The following is a 17,154-nucleotide window of genomic DNA, read 5'->3' as shown; positions in this document are numbered from 1 at the left end:
GAAGTGTCCAAGGTAACCAAGGACACTATAGCATAATACCAAGTATAAGTGGAACTGGTAAGGTGCAGGAGTGGAGACACAAGTAAAATTGTTACAAGGTAAAAGTCATACAACCCCTTCGTAGGATGCTTGATACTGCTACTTCCTCATGGACGTCAGCGTAATGACGTCACACCCGACAGCTGTTTCGCGCGACGGGTACGCGCTTTCTCAAGGGAAACCCCCCCCCAAAAAACAGGAAAAACAAATTAGTAATGAGCTCGTAAATTACGGATGCCTCCACTGGTACGCATCAAACCCCAGTAATTAGTAACAATTAACTATTGTAAAAACATTCTATGTCTTACTTTTCCTTCGCCTTATCATTTGTCCGGCATGCCTTTACAATAATTAATTGTATTACAAGAATGGCGTGATCAATACCTCCTAAAACCTTGCAGCCACAAACAATAAATTTTCCTGATGGTATTCTTGAATAATATATGTAGTAACACAGTAGATTTGTTTAACACTTACACGTGTTCATTGAGTTTAACCTTTGTTAAATTATTATTGGGAGAGATATTCATCCTACATGTAGTTCTATTGATCCAGAGCAAGGCAAACTAAAAACCCCAAATAAACATTTTCCAAAAGGGAGGAAAAAAGCCTTCCTCAGTAATGCCAATATGAGTGGATCAATGCTTTTCTATGTTTTAACTTATTTTGTATATCCCTGTACCCATTTCTAAAATAAATATTTTTCTTAAGTATATCTATATTGTGGACATCTCAGCCTCCATGGATAGTACATTCTACATTGTCACTGATCTTATTGTAGAAAAATATATACAGTATATATCTTTACCGCTGGTGAGATTTTCTTTTTAATCTCAAGGGTAGACCCTATGCCATTTGTACTGTTCGTGGGATGAAAGGTCCCTTTGAACGTTCCTTGTATTGAGCTTTGATATAATTGCCGATAGTAATTATCGTATGGTATGTAAGATACGTATGATATGTAATCGCCTCTTCAGCGCATCTTTTTCATTGTAAACATTCCTAATTTGGATATTTTTTTCCTCATACAGTAAATGAGACCCTTTAATAATTCTGTGACTCTTCTATGCAGGATTGACATACTGTAATTGTGTCCCATTTTATTTTGTAGGCTTGCATATTTTTGCTTTCCAAATGCATAACCTTACATTTACATGTATTAAGCTTTACCTAACATTTACCTGCCCTGGCTTTCATTTAACCATGGCCTTCTGCAGATACATTTGATTTAACATTTTTTACATAATATAGTGTCATTAGCAACAATGGAAACTTTGCCTTCTATGTCAATTCTGTTCCTACATACTTCATTAAAGAAAATTAATATGTATGGCATGACATATTTCTCATGAATCCATAAACGGAGTATACCTAATAATGTTATTATCCAAAAGGTATGCCTGAATAATATACCTTAAATATTGGAGTAGCTTCCACGCAGTTAATGTAATGCTTAATGGTTTGTAGATTTTTTTTTATATATTTGAATATATTTTGAATATATTTTATAGTTGTCTTCTTAAATAAGGGTATTACCCATGACATATACCTATCATGAAGCATTAAAACGTTTTAAATATTTTTATTGAAGATTCTAAAATATTACTAAAAATATAGCACTGCAGGGGTTATTTACTAAAGTCTTCAGACTTCCCAACTGGAGCAAAACCAGTGCAAATGAATCAGATGTATCACATAAAAAAAATCCCATTGTCTTATATGGGCATACTTTTTCTCTGATAAATCAGATTTTTGCTTTGGTCGTGCCTCAGTTATTCAGCCAAGAGACTTTAGTAAATGTATTCCTTTGTGTCCGCAAAATCAGATACATTTGCTTCAAGGTTTGCTATTTTTGTAATCTTATTTTGATTTCTTAAGCAGCCCCTGAGAGTTAGCCCTGACTGTGGTCCTAAGAAGCGTTGTCTTTTTGTTTGTCGACATGGTGAAAGAATGGATGTTGTGTTTGGAAAGTACTGGCTCTCTCAGTGTTTTGATGCAAAAGGTGAGTCTTCCATGTCTAAGCAAAATGAAAGTGTCAGTTTTAACTTTTTAACAATAAGGACCACAAACAATGCAATCAGGCTTTATTAACTAATTTTCCTGCTAAAAATCAATCATTATGATTGTATTTCTAATCAACCATGCTCAATACAAGTACTGTACAGGACTAATAATTAAAATCAATACAGGAAAGAGGGAATCTGTAACCTAAAGATCTATATGGGTTTGTAGCAAGACAAAAGTGGTGCAAAGTGTTTTGCATTAGAATTGCACTGCTTTTGTCTTGATACATACTGTAGTGCCGACGAGTATTCTAAAACAAATCTGGGGCAATCACCAATAAGACCCAGGTACATGCTGGGTACATGCTGCAACATTTCAGTTACATTTCTGCAGACAGACTAATGGCCCATCAGATTAACAGAGGGGGTCCCTGGCAGTCCCATTCAAACTGAATGGGACTGCCAGGGGCCCCTGCTATGTTAATCTGATGGGCCATTAGTCTCTGCAGAAATGTCACTGAAATGTTGCAGCATGTACCCAGCATGTACCTGGGTCTTGTTGGTGATAGCCCCAGATTTTCCAAGGCAAGTTTAAGAATACTCATCAGCGCACCTGTAGGGACCCATTTATTAAACATCAATAAGTGAATTTCCAAGGGAAAACAGCTGTTTTACAGGGATTTGTATATGACCATGTCGCTCAAGCTGGTTATAACAATTACTCATAAAAACTGTTAACTGTTAGAGATACTTACCAAAAAAGGCGACGCCAGTACTTCCTGTACTTTAAATCCCACATATGGGTGAATATAAAGCCGCGACAAATGATGTTGTGGCTTTCTATTGGACCATGTGATGGGGAGATTCAAACTTCCATTTTGTTTCCCCTGGAAGGGTGGACAGGTGGCAAATTCCTTGGTAAATATCTCAGGAACGAGGCAGTCCCCAGAGCTGATATTAACGTGGTTCGGCTCTGGAGACCCCCTGCTTCACACCCATGCTAGAAATTTTTTGGGGGGGTTAGAGTTATGCAGGTTGAACTGCTCCTTTAAATTGCGAGTTTGCAGATTGCCCAGAAAGTCGCAGCCAGAAATTTTGCAGGAAATATGCTAGGTTAAATATTTTGACTATTTTTTACGCATTTAAATAAGCATATTTCCCAGGTATCACCTCGCAAGCAAAAGCCCTATTTCAGAAAACCTGAGGAAGGTGAGATTTCTGTCAGTTTCCTGTCAATATTGCATCAAATTGTGCAAAAAGCACATTGAAATGAGATGTGAGTTTTTTTATATAGATAATTATTAATGAATACTGTGAAACGGCCAGGTTTTTATTGCGTCAAATTGCATGCCAGTTACGGCTGATTTTGCATTGACAATATGGAAGTTTAATGGATAGGTGATATACTGTATACCCTTACTATCTAATTTATGCGGCTCATGCCAAGACATTAGGAACGTGTTAGCAAATAAGGAATAGGAGGATACATTTGCTTTTTGAGGGTGCAATTACTTTACTACTTAAAAATCAAAATAATTTTTTTTTAAATAAAATTGTTTGTTCATACAGTATGCTTCCGACATGCCTGTAAAACGTTTTTATTTGGATGACCATGGGAACATGTTATCTTAGGTTGCTATGATATATCTAGTGAAAATATTATAACTTATTTTTAGGCCGGTATGTGCGAACAAATTTGAATATGCTGCCGAGTTTGCCTCAGAGAAGTGGGGGTTACAGAGAATTTGAAAAGGATGCACCAATAACTGTGTTTGGATGCACACAAGCACGACTTGTTGGTAAGTTTTAAATTAATAGAATTATTTTTTTTACTTGGTACTATTAATGGATACTAGCATGGCAACCTCATTGCTTTATTTTTAAGCAAGTGTTGCAATGCACTAGAAAGAATAACGGACCATGTCCTGTAGGAGACGAGTGCAGAGGTACAACCAGGGAGACATAGATTGGAGAAATAAACAGTGGCATTTATTTAGCCCATAGCTTCAAAACAATACAGCTTCATGTCAGCAAAAACAAATCAAACAGGCCTATCCCTTCGTTAGGGCTGACTCACACTTGCCAGTCCCTATTTGCAGGGCCTCTTGCCAACCTGTGACCCCAAAGTCCATAGACGTACCTGTAAGGGGGGGGGGGGGCTCTTTAAATCAGTCTCCGGGTCTGGCTTGGTGTCCGTGGGGTGCACTGTCTCGCGGGTTCCAGGGACCGCTGTGTCCTGGAATAGTGGATATGGTTCCTTGGGATCTCTCTTTGTCAGCAAGATCCATGCAAGATCCATGCTCGCGAGATCCATGCAGTTTGTGCAGCACACTTTTAAACCTGCACGATGAGCTAGGTGGAGACTGGTTAATTGACTCTAGCTACAATTAACCTGCTCCCTGCTGGACTCATTAGCTATAGACCGGCTTTATGCATGCTGCCTTTTTAAACTGGGGAGAGGCCCTGTCTCAGACCGTTATACTGTATGTAGAGTTTGGGGGATTAAAGGAGGGTATGATAGAAACTTTCAACTAAATCATAGAGAACTGAATACTGAAGAGGCAATTCAGAGAACTGGGATCATGTTGATACTACCTTCATGATGAAATTAGATATTTATTCTTCATACCCATACCAATGTAGCCACATGGCTGCCCTCACAAAATCCGCTATGAGTGCGTTTCTAATCCCGTGTGCTCATGTTGTGCTCAAGGAGACTCATGGCTGATCAGTATTAACACAGCAGACGTATGTGATTCTGAATGGGACTCCCGCTGTGTGAATCCTGCCGCGTTACATCAGTCTGTAAGAGACACGCATTGAGAGTAAACAGAATAAGTCACTCTCCCTGCGTACCTCTAACAGGCGATCTTGCGACTTTTATTTTAATAACACAGTATTGAAGCAGGGAGTCTCCGGAGCTGAACCACATTAATTTCAGCCTCTGGGACCCCCTGCTTCCAGAGTTACAGGCCGCGGTATGGTGTGCTGGTATCTCCGCCATGTTTAAATGTCCCAGTCACATGACGTGGGAGATTTAAACAATGCAGGGAGATACCGTGGCTGAAATGAATGCGGTTCAGCTCCGGAAACACCCTGCTTCAATACTGTCTTATTAAAATAAAAGCAGCTTCATTACCTTAGCGGCTAGCTTCTAAGGTAATGAAGGGGTTAAACCAGAGTAGCTGCTTTATTGGGAGTAGAGGGGGTGGTTGAAGGGGGTAGTTGTCACAGGGTGGGTGGTTATTTAGATGGTAGGGGGTATCCTGGCTGGCTGCCCCTAAAACCGTATGTCAAGGGCTGAGAGTGTCAGCTCTTGAGTCTAGTAATCTACCCTGCTATGTTTCCCTATACCTCTGTTCCCATTATACTGTCCTCTGCAGGACTAAAAGCTATGGATACCATGTGTGGTTAGGGTCCCCCCCATAGGAAATAGCTGCAGAACAGGGACTTTTGGAGCGTGAGGCTAACAGTGGATATCGGAGTACAACTAGTGTTAGAAACTGTATAAAATATTGCTAACCAGTTACCGGTACTACTGTTTTTTTACCCACAGATCCTGTATGATTTGCGGGTACCCGTCTGTAGATAAAGACGTGGTGTGTTATGGATGTCCCATGCAATGTATAGCTTAAACCTGACCTGTTTTGGGGTTTTACATGTTCCCTGTCCCCAACAAACATGAAACTTCGGAAATGGCAGTTTTAGGTGGGATATTTGGGTCGAAATTGTAAGGAATCCGCTCCTGGGTTTGGCTGGAGCTCCTCCTTACAGAGCTATGGAGTTTACAGACAAACCCTCCCTGAACCTGCAATCAAGAATCACCTGCTCCCTCCTATGCAGCTCTGGCCTGATTGGCTTCCTGTGCTATTTAGCTGCTGCCCTTCTCCCAGTAAGTTGCTGAACATAGACTTTGCAGACTTTCTGCAAGTAACTGTGCTTACCACAGACTCTCCTGTTTGGCCTGGCTTGGCCTCCTTGTGCCTTATTCTCCTGCTCCTAACCTGCTTCCCAAGGCCTTCCTGCACAGTAACTGCCCGGCGCTACTTACCTTGTTCCTGGCAGACCGCCTTCGCAGCGCTGAAGCGGCTACGCTGGTTTCCTCAGTGTGTCCTGTGGCGTGTCTGCACCCCTGGTTTCCTGTGGCCTTTGCTCTTCTCTGTTTCTGGTCCCTCCTTCCAGAAGCCTTCTACGCTGAAGCGATGTTGCTGAAGTTTTCCTGCTTTCTACGCTGAAACGGCTTCGCTGAAGATTTCCTGATTACGACCCCAGCCCGTGACCTCTACTACGCTCCTATGCCGCCCGCCTTGACCTCAGCTCGTGACCATCGCTCCTATGCTGCCTACCCTGACCCTGGCTTGTCTACGGATTACCCTGCCTTCTCCAATCCTGACCCGGCTATGCACGACTACGGACTACGCAAAATGGACCCGGCTTCGTGGTCTAAGGTCGGTGTTTTCACATCCCCGACCTCAGCCCCGCGGTCCGGCCCTGGTTTGTGGTGAGCATAAGCGTTACTGAAATTTATTCCTCTTGTTTGCAGGAGTTTGGGGGACCCGGGTAACGGGGGTCCCATAATTCTTCCTGATGTACAGGCATGTTTTGCAAGTACGAGAGGGGAATTACACCGTGATTCCCCAGTGTCCCCCAGAATCCTGTTTTTTGGAGCCCAGGTATCCCAGACCCATTTCACACACAGGAACTGTATAAGGTTTCACAAAAGCTATACTTTATTAAAACAGTGTTTTAATATTGTATCTATACTGTATTAATGTCTATACAGTCAGCCCGGGCATCTACATAAGTGCCGGGATGTCTGCATAGACATCGGAGTTGAAAGAAGTGAGGATGTCCAGAGGTGACAAAACTGTTTGGTGAGCGGGGAAGGGTGATTTTCCAAGTCCAGAGAACAAAGGACACCCCGTTGGGATACCTGTTGGACTGCCAGACCTGGTGGAGCCTGCCCAGTGGGTAGCAATGGGTTGGCCTGGAGAAGATGTTGCTCGTAGGCACATTTCCCATTGGCCGATTCATATTTCCTAGTCGCCCGGCTTTTCAAGCCGACTTGACACGCCCCTTCCTCTGACGACAGCAGCTGGTCGAGCCCCCATTTCGATTGGCTGCTGGGGAAAATTCCCGCGCTCTGATTGGTCGCTCCTCCCACTTCCATGTTGGAGATACCACGGCAGAAGGTATGTAAGGTGGCGGCTGAAGAAGAGAACCAGACCTTCCAGTGACTTGAATCGGTGACGCGCTGGCGTCTTTTCAAAGTTGCTCTGTTGCGAATAGCAGAGCAGTCGACTTCATTTTGGAGCTAGGAAAGTCTGCCTAGTGGAGGCCAAGTCAGACCCTAGGTCCAAGTTGTCAAAAGAGAACGTAGCGGTCGCGGTCAGGTATTCTACCCGAAAAGAGTACCAGGAAGCCGGGGAGTATTTCCCGGTCAGGGTAAGCCTTCCGAAGCATGTGCCCTGCACCTATTTGAGGCTATTTTTCACCCGCAGACCCCCAGCAATTGTGTATTTTAGCTGTATCTTTGTATTTCATTGTTTGTACACAGGTTTTCCCGAAAAAACTATATTTTATTCCACTACCTTATTTTGCCTATTGAATGATCCCGGTAAAAGGTGTTAAACGTCCTGGTCTCCCATGACAGTTATGCCTATCGGAATGGCTACGGGAGGGGTTAACCCCTTCATTGCCATCGCGGTAGTAACGCCTCCCACAAGCCACCCGAGAGGCCTAACCACCCACCCCGGGGCAACTGCCTGTGTCACCCACCACCTCTACCCCCAATAAACAATAAAATACAATTCAAACACCAATACTAGCCAATACACCCATTGATTGCCAGTGTGGTTACCTATGCCATCAATGGGAGCAGAGATAACCCCAGTGGCAATGAATGGGCACCCTACTACCCACCCCGTCAACCACCAACAACCCCCTTTCTCCCAACATATACAGTACAGTAATTGTCAAAATCCCTATTATCCAGATCGGGATAATAGCGCATTAGCCCATTAAAAATAAAACATTAGCCAGCATATAGTAAATAAAAGTTGTACTTACCCCTGCCATGATGAAAGCCTTCCTCATCCTCATCGTCTTCAGTGGGCACAGACAATAAAATAAAAAAATGAACTACTGTAACCCCTTTATCAACTTAGCGGTTATTAACCGCTGTGGTAACTGTGATGGGGAAGGGTAACCAGGCTTCATAATAAAGGTTATGCCCATTTGTTGCCCGTGGGTCCCTGGCAGTTACCCAGCACTATAAGTTTGCGTAAAGCCCATACAATAGCCAAACATTATTTTTCAATTGTGGCATAAGCCACCTCCCTGGGCAGCAGCTTTCTGCTCAGGTATGCTCTCCCCCATCCACCCCCACTTGACTGAGTACAGCATGTGATGGTGTAGGGGTACCCAGGCTCACTAATAAAGGTTAAGCCCACTGGGTTACCTCTGATCCATGTGTTGAGGTCCTAGAGTCAGTTTTTATACCGGGATCATTAATTGAGCAAAGCAAGTAGGTTAAATAAATTGTAATTTATTTCAGGAAAAGACATACACACAATGTAACACAATTTACACAGTTAACACACTTACTGGGAACGGGGCTAACAAATAAACTTGTCCTTTAAAACGAAATTCACTAAAATGACCTCTGTAGGAGCCCTTTCCAATGACCTGGAGGAACTCACGAAAGTCCTGGAACTGATTTTGGTATGCAATGCCAGCCTTAACCGCTGCGTTCTCAAAAAGCATGACGTAGAAAATGTCTTGAGTCAAAATCTTTTGAAGCCGGCTCGCGTATATTCAGCACAGAGCATCTTTGAATTTGCCGCTGTTAGTTTGGCGCTTGGAATCTGCACTCCTGATTGGCTGCAAGGTTTCTTATGGGTTTCAGTGTCCCATTCACAAACCTCTACAGCTTATCAGAAACCTCTACAGCTCTCTTGCCAGCCAATCACCGATTTGCAAGTATTGTAAAGCCGGGTGGGCACCTTTTCTCATTCTGCAAAGGGGCATGCGCCAACCTGGTACCTCTGCCTCTTTGCATACTGAGCCCACCCGCTGTCCAGGCTCCAGTGGACCTGCAGTATGCTGGCGAGGACACCCTTCATGATGGCAGGGGTAAGAATAAAGGTTTATTTACTTTATTTATGCTGGCTGGCTAATGTTTGATGTAATAATGGGCAAATGAGCTATTATCCATATCTGGATAAGTTATTTTGCCCAATACTGTACTGTATGTGTTGGGGGGGGGGAGGGGGAGTGTATTTATTGTAATGTATGCCCCAAAAACTTTTTTGCAACCGGATTGGTACCACAGGCCAGCGGGGACTCACAGTGTATCAAAAAATAAATTATGGTTTTATGTGGGGGCACAGGGGGTAGGTTGTGTATTGGTGGTTAGTTCATATTGTATTGTTTATTGGTGGCAGAGGAGGTGAATGAAGGGCCAAGTACCCACTTCACTCACCCCTTCTGCCCTCAATAAAGCTGCTGTTGTTCCTTAATACCTTCATTGCCTTAGCGGCTATCCGATAAGGTAATGAAGCTGCTTTAATGTCATTTTTATTATTGGTGTGCGGGAGCAGGGGGTCTCCTGAGATGAACCACATTGATTTCAAATTTGGGGACCCCCTGCTTCCCGATTTACAGGCCCAGATATGGGGTGCTGGTATCTCCTTCATTATTTAAATCCCCCGGTCACGTGACGCGGACGATTTAAAAATGGCGGAGACACCGGCACCCGATGCCCCATACCAGAGCTTGTAACTCGGGAAGCAGGGGTTGCTGAGGCTGAAATCAAAGCGCTTCAGCTCAGGAGACCCCTGCACACGCACACTATTAATAAGAATTACATTAAAGCAGATTCATTACCATAGCAGATAGCCGCTACGGTAACGAATGTTTAATGTTTTTGTTTTATTACTACTGTATTGTAGCAGGGGGTCTCCGGAGCAAAACCTTGGTGATTTAAGGTCCGGGGACCCCTGCTTCCCGAGATACAGGCCCCGTTATGGGGTGCCGGTATCTCCTATGCATTTAAATGCCCCACGTCATGTGACCGTGGGAATAAAAATGCCTGGGGATACCGGCACCCCATAACGGGGCCTGTATCTCGGGAAGCAGGGGGTCCCCGGACCTGAAATCAACGCGGTTCTGTTCCGAAGACCCTCTGCTCATCAACACTAGTAATAAAATATATATTAAAAAACACAAATTTCAGGCGAGATTTGCGCAGGGAGAGGCGGCTCTCTCTGAGCAGCTCTGTCTGCAGCTCAAAGGAATCACCAGGCTTTTCAGAGAGGTGATCTTCACTCCGCTGGCTACTCGCCCATTTTAGTAATTTTGCTATCACAGGTAATCGAGGCTTTCTGAATACTTTGATAGCAATGCTCACAAAATTGGCGATTTAAATGGCCCGGTGATTTTTTTTTATGAACGCTTAGTGCATAGGCCCCATAGTCTTTTTTTGTTAGATTGACAGAGACAATAGTCAATGTATAAGTAATAAGCATGAAACACACTATCTTCTAAATATTTGATTAAGTATCATGTCACATGAAGTAAAAGTTCATTTAGCCGACTATTTTATATAAAATATAATAATAAGCAATGCAAAATAGTAAGTGTTTATGCTCTAAAAATTAGACATACAGTACTTTTAAGCATAGTAGGCCTTTTTGCTCCTATAATAAATATCACATTCTTTTATAACTTTCCAGGTGAAGCTTTGTTTGAGACTAACACAGTTGTAGACTTTGTTTACTGTTCTCCATCTCTACGCTGTGTACAGACTGCACACAACATACTCAAAGGTAAGAAGACCCTCAACAATGTCTCCAACATATTAAAAACTAACATATAATAAGTGGTCCAATTTTTAGGAGATATTCTTCAACTTCACAATTTAGAGTTGTTTTTAAATTTACCTTTGTTTCCCTATACCTATTTTTTTAGGCCCATATTGAGACTACAGGTTCAAGTTAAATTGTAACACCCTGGTGTCTAGAGAACTGTTCCATTAGGCTACTTTCTCCTGATTTCTGCTTTGGTGCTATGCCGTAAGATGCATTCGGTCCTTGGAAGGTGATTTTTGGCAAAGCACTGCTAAGTAAATATGCCCATTGGACCTCTTGAGTGCTCTTATAAAGTTCACTAAAAGGGTCAGCACGCTGGTGGCCCTTGTGAAGTTCAGTGAGCATAATCTCTTTTTTGCTCGGTTTTTAGGGGAAGTGAATGTGATCTGAACGGAAGAGGAGGACCCTCCTCTTTCGTGCATATCACCGTGTTGACTTAATAACCGCATGATCACTACTCGAGTGATCAAATTACCACATTGATGAAAATGTAGAGACTTTGTGGATAGAAATTAGCAGGGGAGGTAAAAGTATAAAGAAAATGTTTGTAGGTATATGCTATAAAGCACCAAATAGCTGTGAGATTGAGGAAGCTAAAATACCTTTGCAAATGGAGAAAGCATCAAAACAAGGTCATGTTTGCATAATGGTCGATTTTAATTATCCAGACATAGACTGGGGAAATGAGATTAGCATTACAACAAAAGGAAACAGGTTTTTTTTTAGAGTGCTTAAGGACAATTACATGACCCATTTTTTGGAGGAACCAACCAGGGGATGGGCATGACTTCATTTAGTAATATCAAACAATGTAGAAGTAAGAACAAATATGCAAGTGCGGGAACATTTGGGAAACATTGATCTTAACATGGTTTCATTGTAAAGAAATGATCAAAAAACATATTACAGATGCAGTCTTTCCTATCTAGCAGCATCCGCGGGCATGGGATGGAGCACAGTGTGCAAAAGCGAGGACACTCCGCAGGAAAGTTAATAGCAGGTTATAATGGCCCATCGGAATTGACACAGCGGGAGCCCGAGCGTTTGAATGGAACTCGCACTGTGTGAATCCTACCGGGCTGCACCTGTCTGTAAGAGACGCACACTAAGATTGAGACTGAATAAATCACTATCCCTGTGCACCGCTAAAAGGCAATCGTGCTTCTTTCATTTTATTTTGATAACACAGTATTGAAGCAGGGGTCTCCGCAGCTGAACCACCTTCATTTCAGGTCTGGGGACCCCCTGCATCCTGAGTTACAGGCCTTGTTATGTGGTGACAGTATCTCCCTGCATTCATTAAATTCTCCCGCGTCATGGCCTATGTGACTCTACTTAACTATATTCTGCAAAAATGATTCATTGTTAAAATGATCCCCATTGTTTATTCCTTACATAATATCTATACGAGTTTCTAATGAAGTACTGTAGTACATACTGTAAATGGCTCTAGTTATTGCTAAATTAATATATGACATTAATACTGAAAAAAAGAGAATACCGGCACCACAATAAAAAAGTGGAAAATCCAAACCATAAGGTGTAATGTTCAAATGAAGTCCTTAAATGACTAGTGATGAAGGAATCTCACATCAACGGACAGTGCAATATGTGGAGAAAAGAAAAAAACTAATTATGGTGCAGTATGCCAATCACTGTTAACTAAAACCATATCAGACTAACAACATAAGACAAACAAGACAAACAAACGTAAACACACTAGCAAGGCTGAAATATTAAAACAAAGCTAATTTATTATGACTAAAACTGGATCCTAGGAGTGTCACTGACATAACACGCATCCGGAGGGGTAAAAGTGAAACCCTACTCACAAGATGCTGGACAATAACAGGCAAAACAGACTGGAATCGCACTGATGATCTTCCAAGATGGCGACCGGAGCACTCTCACAGGCGTCCTCACGTGACAGGGGTGGAAGGGGAGTCACACGGACTGCGGGATTTCCGGGCGGATATGACGTCGCGCCTCACGATACTCCCAAAGCTGACGTTCCTCCTTCACTCCTCTTCTCCCACGACTTCACCACGGCTTCACCAGCTGTATTGCAATGTCCTCCACGGGCCAGATGCAGCTCTAAAACACTCAAAAACCTCCTGACGCGTTTCGTGCGCATGCGCGCACTTCTTCAAGGGACATTCTTCATATGACATTAATACTGTTACAATAATGTATTCAAAGAAGATGCTGCTGAAATACATAACTTAATTATTTTGTTGATCGATCTTTCGGTTTATTTCGAATTGTTTCAAAAATACCAAGATTTACTTATTGCTAACAGATATTGTCTTTTTTTTCTGGGGTGTGCGCTAGCATAGTTGACTGCGATAAAATAACTTATTTCTGCTTTATTGATATTTTAATTGTAATTAAACCACCTACTTCAATGTACTAACCTAAAAATCCATATTGCATTTAACACTTTTTTTCAGGTCTTAAGCAAGAAAATAAAGACAAAATCCGTGTTGAACCTGGCTTATTTGAGTGGACAAAATGGGTGTCTGGTAACACCCTACCTGTTTGGACATCCCCAGCAGAATTAACGTCAGAAAATATTAGTGTTGACACAACATACAGGTACATATCACCCAACTGCTATTCCCCATATTGACTGCAACTGTGCATATAAGGCATTATTGGTAGTCTAGATAACCAAGATACCGTATATGGGTTACATATAGTAAGGCTTTGCTCACTTCAACAAACCAAAATAAGATGTGTACACACATTAGTATCTGCCGCTCCCAATTATAAATGGAAAATTCTGGAACCATATTATATTTGTATTTCTAACTAAATGACCCTCAACAAAAATGTTGAAATGTCATTTTCATGATTTTAGCTCCACACATTTGTACATTGTGATTGCACTACAATCTGATTGTTCTGTTGTATTGTAGAATTAATACATATATAAATATAGGTACCTCGCCTGGTGCAAAATCAAACAAAAGGTTAGAACTCCATGGAGCCTTGGTACAATACTAAGCATCACAAATGGCTTGTTTAGAGCAAAATTGGCACGTCAAACTCCACTTCAATTGCCCTTGTGCGTGCCTATGTATTAACCTCAAATTTCTCCACCTGCGCCAAAAAAGGATTTTTTTACATTTGTTTTCTTAGGCAGAAATGTACTGAGCTTGGCCTAGAGCGGTTAATAATATACTGTATAATAAAAAATATTTATCTGCCACAACATTAAGGTGCCAATTCACAAAGCTCTGAAAAAATAAGTGCATTGTCGCCTGACTTTGCATTGATTTATCGCGCACTAAAAAATGAGGGAAAAAATGGTATTCACTAAGAATGAACGCCATTTTTGTAAAGGTCGATAAGCTTAACTGTTTTTTTTATATCAGTGCTATAGCGCTATAAACCCTAGCGAGCAGCAACTGATAGAACAAAATTCAGCCTGAAAGAGCTGCATGGAGGCTGCATGGAGACGCTGCGCCTCCATGCATGGCTCTTACAGGCGATCATCCAGTTAAAATATTGATTTTGGAGGCGCATGTGCGATGGGAACAGGTATGCGGCATAGAACCTCAGCTCCGCTGATACCCGGCACGGGGGAATAGTCAAGGATGATGACGCGGTCACAGAAAAAGAAGCAGCCACTGGATTTTAGATACAAAAAACAAGTGATACTACAAAGTAGCGCTAGACCGTGAATACAACAGAGCAGTGCACACATAATTATAAAAGTGACAACAGTGTCATATAAAGCTGCCTGGTGTTCTAATAAGGGGACTATCTCAAATAGTCACCAAAACCAATATAAAATACAGAATAGAGATAAACCTTGGCGCTAATGTAAATAAATAAATCAAGTGAAATAAAGAAATAAAGTCCACAAAAGATATATCAATGGTGGTTGATGAAGTGTCCTTTCTTCTAACTGATGATATAGTTGAAATGGACTCAGTCCTCAATAAACGGTGTAAAATCCCTCCTTACAGCAACTGCTATCCTATGCAGTGAAACATAAAGCAGGGACACAACATTTCGCAGTACGTTTTAAGCAATGAAGCCCTCCTGTATTGATGACCCAAAAGAATACCTACTTACTAGAAATAGGAAGACCGCGTGCAGTGGAGAGAAACTGTATGGTGAGCCTTCCAAATCCAATCGTATTCCAGGATAGCACGAACCCCACGTGGTATTCTTGGTCCAGATGGATATCTAAGGAAGGTCCCTTTTTCACAGAGAAGATGTTTTCCAGATATGCTTAATGTTCCTGTATTTAGATCTCCATAGCATGGGATAAAAGAGAGAGAGGATTGCGCAATAACGTTTTAACTTTAATAACACATCCTCAAAGGAACAGAAACATACTCACAATGTCTCTGTATTTTAAAAGCATTTGCTAGAGGTGCCTAACCAGGCTAGAAACCAATGTACAGTCTCTGGCAGTCCCGATAAAACCGCATGTGTCCCGTGTAGTTCCGGCGCACAGCGATGACGTCACTGCCCTGTGTCAATTGGATGACCAGTCCGGCACCTCCTTAGCCTCCTCCCTATGTGTTTCGTGATGGGGAACGTTACTTCTTCAGGGGTTTGTCCTGGAATACGATTGGATTCGGAAGGCTCACCATACTTTGGTCCTCTGGAACACAATTAAATGCTTTTGCCGAGGCTTTCTCAAGAATTAAGATAATTAATTATAAGATAACGACACGCATTGAATTGTGTTCCGGAGGACCAAAGATCCAACTGCTGGCATCCGCGCTGTTGCAGGCACGCCATCCGCCCCAACCACTGACGTCACCGGCAGTGACGTATGCGGAAGCAACGGAGACGCACAGAGACCGGGAGAAAGCCAGGGACCGCAGAGTTCTCTCAAATGAATGTTACACTTAGTTTAGGAGTATGCGGGCACTATGAAATTTAATGTGAATGCTGCTGGGGTCCCAACAGTAAAGCAGTTATGTTTTTCTTAACTTTTATACAAAGTCATGAAACGTTCCTCTCTTTTTAGTGCATTAAAATTATGAGAGTAAAGAAATTAACGTTTAGACAGGCGGGGCAGTGGATACATTGGGGATTTACAAGTCCAGTATATGACCAGCAATTCCGGGGAGTGAATCATGCATACTGTACCTTAAGTGCGGACTTCAGAGACATCCCGCTGATACGTCGCCGGGCTGTCTGCAGAAGTCCGGACTTAACAAAGGCAGTGACAGATCACAGTGTTACTTTAGGAGGAGTTATTATAAACAGTTTGCCCAGCAGATGTCCGGGACAGAGGTAGACATTCTGCCACCAGAGAAGGGGGCTTGGTTAGGTATGCTAAGAGGCTAAGGTGTGATGTTAGCGCATGACCCTTGGCATACCATGAAGCCCCTTGCCCGGCTGCATGAACTGTGGGCAACTCTGCCATAGGGTGGAGGTTTGGTTCCAAAGCCGAGATTGGCTGCACATAGTACAGATAGGCTTGGAATAGTTTTAAAAGTCTGTGCAGTCCGTGGGGACGGTAGATTAATCTAAGATACATTGTGCGGTACAAAGTCTATTCCATCATAACTAAGACTTGTACTCCGCTTCAGGAGTTTGTTAGAACGAAGGATTTGCGAATGAATCCTGCAAGGGCAGAACGAAAAATTACCTTCGGCGGAGTAAGTGTGGTTGCAGGCAGCGCCACTAGCCAAAGACTGTTTCACGGCTCTATTTGCGCACCAACCCCGCTCCTGGGAATTGGTGCCTAGAGATTTATTTAGGTGAAGTTCGTTCCGGAAACATTTTATTTAGTTTTGCCCCATCCCAGTAAGTGTTTATTTGTGTTATTTTGTAAATCAAGCTGTGTGTGTGTGTGTGTTTCTCGTGTAAATAAAACACAATTTATTTTATCTCACGTTTTGTTCAATCAAAGGATCCGGAAATTTAAAGTGTGACACTTACTAAACATTTTTGCTGTTAAATTGTATTAATACTGTAGTGTAGATGAGCATGGGGGCTCCGGAGCGGAACCGCATTGGTTTCAGGTTCGGGGACCCCCTACTTCCCGAAATACAGGCTTCGATATGGGGTGCCGGTATCCCCGCCATGTAAATGTCCCGTGTCACATGCCCCGTGGGACATTTAAATGCATGGAGGATACCGCACCCAATAACGGGCCTGTATCTCGGTAAGTAGGGGGTTCCCGGACCTGAAACCACCGCGGTTCCGCTCCGGAGCCCCCCTGCTCACCTTCACAATTAATAAAATTTAAATGCAAATTTTTTTTTTAT

General features: G+C 42.5%; 1 protein-coding gene across 6 annotated transcripts in view; it reads left to right on the top strand.

The window, feature by feature from the left end:
* Nucleotides 1–17,154, top strand: part of UBASH3B (ubiquitin associated and SH3 domain containing B) — a 115,820-nt gene that overhangs the window by 81,978 nt on the left and 16,688 nt on the right. For 4 of the 6 annotated variants that reach the window (XM_075604282.1, XM_075604280.1, XM_075604278.1 and 1 more), the window contains 4 exons: nucleotides 1,918–2,041; nucleotides 3,719–3,841; nucleotides 10,778–10,870; nucleotides 13,363–13,507. In XM_075604282.1, coding sequence (XP_075460397.1) covers nucleotides 1,918–2,041; nucleotides 3,719–3,841; nucleotides 10,778–10,870; nucleotides 13,363–13,507 — 485 coding nt within the window. The remainder of the gene's footprint in view (nucleotides 1–1,917; nucleotides 2,042–3,718; nucleotides 3,842–10,777; nucleotides 10,871–13,362; nucleotides 13,508–17,154) is intronic. The other 2 variants (XM_075604281.1, XM_075604279.1) reach the window with 1 other exon arrangement.

This window comes from Ascaphus truei, chromosome 6, assembly GCF_040206685.1.
Source record: "Ascaphus truei isolate aAscTru1 chromosome 6, aAscTru1.hap1, whole genome shotgun sequence".
Classification (NCBI taxonomy): Eukaryota; Metazoa; Chordata; class Amphibia; order Anura; family Ascaphidae; genus Ascaphus; species Ascaphus truei.
The sequence above is the reverse complement of the archived record's forward strand: the minus strand, read 5'-3'. Positions and strand labels throughout refer to the sequence as shown.